The sequence below is a fragment of the Prionailurus viverrinus genome, chromosome A3 (assembly GCF_022837055.1).
Source record: "Prionailurus viverrinus isolate Anna chromosome A3, UM_Priviv_1.0, whole genome shotgun sequence".
Lineage (NCBI taxonomy): Eukaryota > Metazoa > Chordata > Mammalia > Carnivora > Felidae > Prionailurus > Prionailurus viverrinus.
The window spans coordinates 32,753,702-32,761,735 of record NC_062563.1 but is presented as its reverse complement, the minus strand read 5'-3'; the positions used below and the strand labels follow the sequence as shown (position 1 = coordinate 32,761,735).

Here is an 8,034-nt window from a genome sequence, read left to right as displayed (position 1 = left end):
TGACAGCATCCTAAAGTATTAGCCTTGTCACAATTTTTATTCCTGTGGCATGTATTCTTATTAATTACAACACCTTCCTGTGTAATGAAAATGCCATCCCACTTCTAAAGTAACTATGCTAGCTGCATTTACCATCGCTCCTTTAACACATGCCAAAGCTCGTGCTGATCAAATAAAGAGTGGCCCACATGGACATGACAAAGCAGCATGAAAAGTCTACTGAGAAATATCAGTTACCAAACTCTAGAGACCTCTGGTGAAGGTGAACAAACGTTATGAAGCTGTATATTTACATTTTGGTTTGCTGATCAATTTCCTTTTCAAACTCTCCTGTGAAATTTTCAATGTAAAGTGGAAACTCTGTTTTTATGCATGTGTCTCAAGGGAACCTGGAAGGTGGAATGTTGAGAATAGGTGGCAGCTTACTTCTGATATGTTCTGGAATTTAAAACTGCATAAATAGTAAATTGGCATTATTATGCATCAGCATTAAGTCTCATTAAAACTACAGGGGTGCCTGGGTGGCTCAGTCGGTTAAGTGTCTGACTCCCACTCAGGTCATGATCTCACTGCTTGTGAGTTCAAACCCCACGTTGGGCTCTGTGCTGACAGCTCAGAGCCTGGAGCCTGCTTCAGATTCTGTGCTTCTCCCTCTCTCTACCCCTCTCCAGCTTGCACTCTGTCTCTCTCTCTCAAATATAAAAATAAAAAACATAAAAAAATTAAAAAAATAAATTCACCACTTTAATAAGAACAGTGACACTTCTAAGCAGAAGGTAATTCTTCTTTTTTAAACAAAAGGCAAAACTATTATCTAAATATTCAAGAAATAACAAATATGTAACTTATACAGTCTTGCACAAATACATTGCCCAAATAATTATAAAGCAAGCTAGCTTTTCCAGATTAAGAACTGTCCAATAGTGTTCCCTTTATTCCCAGCGCTTGAATTCTCTTACCCAAGTTATTAAAATGTTAGTGTTATAATATTATCACAATATGAACAAACATTGATAGTATACTTATTAGGCATCAATAATTATTCTAAGTATTCTATAATGTGTCTTTAATGAATACAAATAGGAACACCCTGGTGAGGAATATACAATTATTTTTCTCATTTCATCTATGAGAAAATTGAGGCACAGAGAGGTTGAGTAATTGCCCAGATCACTTAGCCAGTAGCTGAGGGAGCCTTGGGGATATAATAGTTGGGAGTCTGATTCATGCATCAGGTCCATAAGCACTGCACAATTCAGAACCCAAGGTCTGAGATCCAATTGAAAGCACTGATCATACCCATGTGTAAACCAGGACAAGTCAACAATATCCCTGAAATTCAGTCTTCCTTGCATCTACAAATTGAGAATGGGAACTCCACTAATGCAAGATGAATCTATGTACACTTTCTGTGCATACTGAAAGTGTGAAAATGCACACTGGCAATAGCCACGTCCCTGCCTTTGCATCTTTGAGAATAGAGACTTCAATTGTCCTATATGGTTGCCATTTGCCACATGTGCTATTTAATACTGTAATATGGTCAGTCTGATTGAGATGTGCTGTTAAGTGTAAACTACACACTAGATTTCAAAGACATATTACTACAAAAAAAAAGTTAAAACACCTAATACTTTTATATTGATTATATGTTGAAATAATAATTTTTAAAAATTAAGCTAAATAAAATATATTACTAAAATTAGTATCTCTTATTTCTTTGGACTTTATTTTTAATTTATTTACTAGAACATTTAAAATTGCTTATGTGGCCCACATTGTATTTCTATTGGGCAGTACTGGCTTAGATGGTAAGTGGTAAAGCAGAAGAAGGTCTGATGTATTAACTGTACCACCATAGACATATTTATTCAAGCTAATTTAGTTCAAGGTTAAAAAAGGGGGAATGCATTTCTGGACTTAAGAAGTTCTGAGCATCTTCTTTTTCAAAAATGGCTTTGTCATATGCTTACCTCTAAAAAGATTTGAAATCGGGACACCTGGGTGGCTCAGTCTGTTAAGCGTCTGACTTCGGCTCAGGGCATGACCTCATGGTTCATGGATTCAAGCCCCTCATCGGGCTCTGTGCTGACAGCTAAGAGCCTGGAGCCGGCTTCAGATTCTGTGTCTCCCTCCCTCTCTGCCGCTCCCCCACTCAATCACTTTCTCTCTGTCTCTGTCTCAAAAATAAACACTAAAAAATTTTTAAAAATAAAATAAAAAGATTGAAACAATATTAAGAAAATATAAAATACTGAGAAAGTATAAAGGTCACCAAGGCAATATTTTTCTTTTACCCCTCCCTCCCTCCATCCTTCCCTTCTTTTCTTCCTTCCTTCCTCTCTCCTTCCCTCCCTCCTTTCTTTTCCCTCCCCTTCCTTCCCCTTTCCTCCCCTCCTGTCCTCTCATTTTCCTCTTTTTTCTTTTCTTTTCTTTTCTTTTCGCATCCTTCTGTCCTTCCTTTCTTTCTCTCCCTCCTTTCTTCCCTTCTCTCTCCCTCTTTGTTTCATCCATGTAGGTATGCCAATAAATGTTTAATACTTGGCTCAATTTATAAAGTCTGTCAATCTCCATGACAGATTTTAAAGTACCAACTTGGGGCACCTGGGTGGCTCCATTGGTTAAGTGTCTAGCTCTTGACTTCAGCTAAGGTCATGATCTCACAGTTTGTGAGATAGAGTCCACATCAGGTTATACGCTAACAGTGCAGAGCCTGCTTGTGATCCTCTCTCCCTCTCTCTCTGTCCCTCCCCTACTCATGTGCTAGGTGTGTTTCTCTCAAAATAGATACATACATACATACATACATACCAACCCAATGTCATGGAAGTTAGGAAGAAATGTGCAGTACTGCCCCATTATATACTATTTCCACCACATAGATACAAAAGATATAAATAACCTCAAAAGCATATATAAAAACAAAATAATGAGGAAGTGGTGAGTTATATGTATTTCTTACTCTTTGTTTTTAATATAATTTGTCAGTTTGTATAATTTAATTTGTAATAACAGCTATGTATAACAACTGACTTGCCAAAAAAAAAAAATCCTAAACATTCAACAGCTGACTCCCTCAGGAACCACTGCAAGCCTGTCACTACTATGACATTTACTTGAAAATCAGATGTAAAGGAACAACATCTCTTCCAAGATTCATAAGAAACCCCTAAAATATTCTTACTCTCAATCACTCAACTATCCACAAAAGCACAGCCCCTGTTAATAGTTATAGTTATCTTACAGAGATTAGATACTAGAAGGAACAGAGCCAGGCTGTTAAGTGGAGTTTAATGCTATTAATCTCAGTCTCATATAATCCATCTCAGAGAGAAACAACAGAATACCCTTAAGAGCCCTCCAGGGTGGAGTCCTAGAATCCCTTTGTACTCTCTCAGGAAGTTCCTTCTTACAACTAACCTAAATCCCTTTTGCTGCAATAGAGGCTCATTCCTGTTTGCTCTGTGTTTAGTGAAGGTAGAAACAGCTGGTTACCATCCCCTACATTACAACTCTTTATGTAAGGAAATGAAACACCCAAAACCAGCTTCCAAATCTGCTCAGCTGTAAAAACAGCCTCTTCTTGAGCAAAAACAAACAATAAATTAAATGGTATTGGGAGTTGAGAAGTACTGCATATTTCACTCCAGGGAAACACCTCGAGCCAGGTTATACCCTCGTCAGCACCTAGTGATCAAAGGCACATTTTCCCTGGGAATAAATTCAAGGAGTGAAACACATGAGATTATTAATCAAGTTGCTGTTGGCATGTTGGGACATTTTATAGAACATCCTTAAAAGTAGGAGGCATCCCAGGCCTTATCTTGTAATAAGATTCTAAAATCTTGGCGAAATCCATGTTGCTGCATGCTAACACCTTGCTTGCTATATGTCCAAGGCATTTTTATGAAAGAAATGCAATAAATCAGAGTACCTAGAGAAGCTACACCTTAGGTGGCACAAATGGGCCAGTAGAAGCTAAAGTGCCAACTAATATACAAAACTATACCACCCACATTTTAATGGCAAGGGTTCTTATCTCTCTGGAAGGAATTAAAAAGGAGAGGATGAAAAGTTGATTCCCCACTGTAGGACCGGCCTAGCAGGAAGCAAAGTGGGGGAATTTGGAAAAGAAAGGAAAGAAACAATAGCCCTAATTCCTGTCAATTCATGATAGTGGCATAAAATCTGGGAGAAAACACTGTTAAGTTGCAAAGCCAAGGATATTCAGGAGACAGGTTTATTGTTTGCTGTATCTGCGTCCCTTCACCATCTCTCACTGCCTTTGAGTCAGTGTCTGATATTAGTACCTGATTTACTTGCATGCCCAGCAGACATGGGCATCTTTATTTTTGTGTAGCTCAAAGGGGTCACTCATTTTCCATCTCTATGTACGTCTCACCCTACCTTATCATTCCTTTTCTGCTTTGAGTTGGAAAGCCCAGCCTTCAAAGCCAAATTCAGCACTGCGTGCCACATCTGCCCTTGGGATATGTCAGGTCCCCAGAAAGAAAGAATGGATTTTTGGTTTGATCCAACCAAGACATTGGTGAGGGTTGTTTCCCGCAACTAAAGGTCAGTGCTGCTTCTACCCAAGAAACCTGAGAAATTCTGTGATTCTGACCCACAGGTGACAACAGGTGTCATCTCCTCTGTGGACACTGGTTTGCCTTCCATCTCCTGAAGAAAGGCTTCCAGTGTGCTAGAAGGAGGAAGAGTGGAAACATCCTTCTCTAGGACCACATAATTTAATGCCTACCCAGACAGTAGGCACGTCTATCTATGATGAGCTAATAAGTCTGCAACAATTCCCACTGAAATTCAAATACATACCTTTCATAAACTACAGCAGAAGTCAAAAAACAGCAGCCCACAGTCCAAGTCAGCCTGCATGGATGTGTTGAGTGATCTTCACAGTACCCTTTTTAAAATCTGAATTTGTTGAACATTTTAAAACTGGGAAATTCTACATTTCTAGTTTCTCCAGAGGCTCTTACCACACTATGCCACATTACAACATGGAAACAAATGGTCACAGCTGAGTGGGATTGTCCTCTCTAAACAGTATATGCCTCTGGTCCATCAAGGAGCCCACTGCTCCCCAGTATTGAAAAATCCATTGATATTTGTCATTGCCTTTGTTCTGATAGGTCCCTGTTTCCACATTTTCTTTAGTCTTAGGCCCTTCTTACGTGCTACTGACCTGGAATATTTTAATATATGAGAGACAAAACTATGCCCTATATGAAGAGTTACTACAAGCAAGAACTTGATTTTGAGACTAAAGAGATTTTATAAGGCAAAGAAAAGGAATGACCTGAAAATAATGCTATTACTTGACTACTGGCCTTCTTGTTATCCTCGATTGGCAGAATCTACTCATTGTGAAGATTTGAGGACTACACAAGGAAATAAAGTAATAGACTTCTCAACAGCCTTCTTATGCCAGTCCAAAGATGGCCTTTGTCAGTTTTGTTTTATTCTTTTTAGTTTCCAGCATTATTACAATATAAATATGTTATAGAAAGTTTGGGGAAAAAAGAAAAAAAGTCTTCTCATTATAGTATCACTGCCCTGACCCCTCTTCTTAAGCAACCACTGTTATCTGTTAATTGAGTCCTTCTGAAAATATCTAGTCATCTACATACATTTATATCCATTGTTTTACACATATGGGGTTGTACTGTACTTAACAATATTAGCACATATATTTCTTCATCCTTCTCCCTGAAAATTATCTTTATTGGTTTGTAAAAATGATACACATCCCTCCAAAAGTGTAACAAATAAATTTGTTATTTCAAAACCAAAAAAAAAAAACCAAAAACCAAAAAATACCACAAATCCATAGTAAATCATTCAAGTTATTAAAAAAGATAACAAAATTTCAAATGACTTAAAAATCATTTCATCCAGAAATAACGGTCACTAACATTTGAGGATTTTCACCATAGACATCTTTCTATGTATGTGTATATATATATATATATATATATATATATATATATTTCTATGTATGTATATATATATATCTATATCTTTCTATGTATGTATATATATATATGTATGTAGAATATATGTATATATATTCTATGTATGTATATATATACATATATATGTATATATATTCTATGTATGTATATATATCTACATATATATGTATATGTAGATATATATATATATCTACATATATATATATATATGTAGAAGGAGGAGGGGAGAGAAAGGGGAAGGAAAGGAGGGAGGGAAGGAGGAAGAAAGGGAAGAACACCAACAGATTGATAAATCAATTTATAGATATAAAGATAGGAACATGGGATTATGTTACGATGGCATTTTGAAATAAAAGATTTCATTTTAATTTTTCTTGAATTTAAAAGTGAAGAAAAAGCCAAAGAATTATTTAATTTCACACAAAATGTTTCTTCACAAAAATGAAATAGTTCCTAAATTCTCTAAAAGGAACAATCTGAAAAACATTGTGTTAGGTAGTATCTACTGACTCTTCTGTGAAAAATGTGGAAAGTAGCATTCCTAATCTTATTATGTATATTCTTGTTTGTAATGGAGTTTTAGGACCATTACACTTTGTTCCATGACAGTAATTCCAATAGTTGTTTCATTTTATTTCTTTTTTTTTCAGACAATGAAGTTTAATACCCATATGATTATTAAGCCTGGCAAAATACAGAGATCATTGAAACAGACATTTTAACTGAATAGGAGTTTTATAAAATTATACAAATCTTCCAAGTGATCATAAATCAGTTCTCATTACAGGTACTTAAAGCAATTAAAAAGTCACACAAATTACACTTTTAAAGTTACAGTGTTTAATGTTTATCAAGTTAAATTTCTACAACTAGCAAGATAACATAGGAGTTACTAGGACTCAGATCGCATCCTAGGGAATATTTACTTGGCGATCCCAATGACACCACAAGCTAAACGACTCCCAGTGTTTCCCGTTTGCGTACTTTCTTCATTTCCACCTTTGCCCAAGTCATCTCGTTTCTCGTGGACCACCATCGTGCGGCCAATGATGGAATGGTCTCCTGAGAGTGCAATCAGAGAATCTTCCATAGACACGTTGGCCACACCGCCCTTGCCAGCAGTTACGTTGCCAAGGTCTCCAACATGCCTCTCTTGATCTTTCGGCCCACCAATGTTTTTTGGATAGAGGATTAAAGTGAGGGCCTGAGAAGTCCAGCGAAATCGTCCTTCAAGGATAAAGTCAACACATGAACATTTTTAAATATGCAATAATTTATGTATTAGAACACCTTGTGTACAGCCTTGTGTATTATCTTCAAACTGATGGACGTGGAATCCATGCTCTCCTTCAGTCAATCCTGTAATGGTTCCTGATACCACAACAGGCCCATTGCCCTTCTGTACGAAGTGGATGGTGCCCTCCACCGGGCCCTGGCCCTTCAGCACGCACACGGCCTTCATCTCCATGACTCTCGGGGTCCGGTCCGAGCTTCAAGGGCTCCGAGGACACCAGAGGACTCTGCAGAAGATGCCGACGTCTTCATTTTCATTCTATATGTTTCATATATTTTCATTTTCTTTTCTTTTCATTTTATTTCTATATGTTAATAGCACCACAATGCCCATGACCAACCTTCTATCATGGTTGCTTCATTTCTGATATTTTAATATTTTCTTTGACTTATTGACAAGACTAAATAATTCAGTAGTTTGTTTGGGCTTTTTTTCCCACAAGAGGAGCCCTTAGGTGTTCTAATACATGAATTATTGCATATTTAAAAATGTTCATGTGTTGACTTTATCCTTGAAGGACGATTTCGCTGGACTTCTCAGCTCATATTTTTTTCCCTCAGAATTCTGAGGACTTTGTCCTACTGTGTCTCGAGTATTTTCTGTATAGACTTTTGAGAGCAATCTGACATCTCTCCAATTAGTGATTGCTTTTGCTATCTAGATACTCATGAAAGTCTGTCCTTACATTTGTGTTTTAATAGCTTCATTAAGATTTATCTTAGTGTTGATTATTTAGTGTTGTTTCAT

The 8,034-nt window shown here is 37.0% G+C and overlaps 1 protein-coding gene across 1 annotated transcript; it reads right to left on the bottom strand.

The window, feature by feature from the left end:
• Positions 1 to 6,709: 6,709 nt before the first annotated feature.
• Positions 6,710 to 7,524, bottom strand: LOC125162338 (superoxide dismutase [Cu-Zn]-like). Its single transcript, XM_047853235.1, has 2 exons — positions 7,281 to 7,524; positions 6,710 to 7,200 (listed from the first exon to the last, which is right to left on the bottom strand). Exons 1-2 carry the CDS (start codon positions 7,332 to 7,334, stop codon positions 6,916 to 6,918), a joined length of 339 nt encoding a protein of 112 aa, XP_047709191.1. The 5' UTR covers positions 7,335 to 7,524; the 3' UTR covers positions 6,710 to 6,915.
• Positions 7,525 to 8,034: the final 510 nt, after the last annotated feature.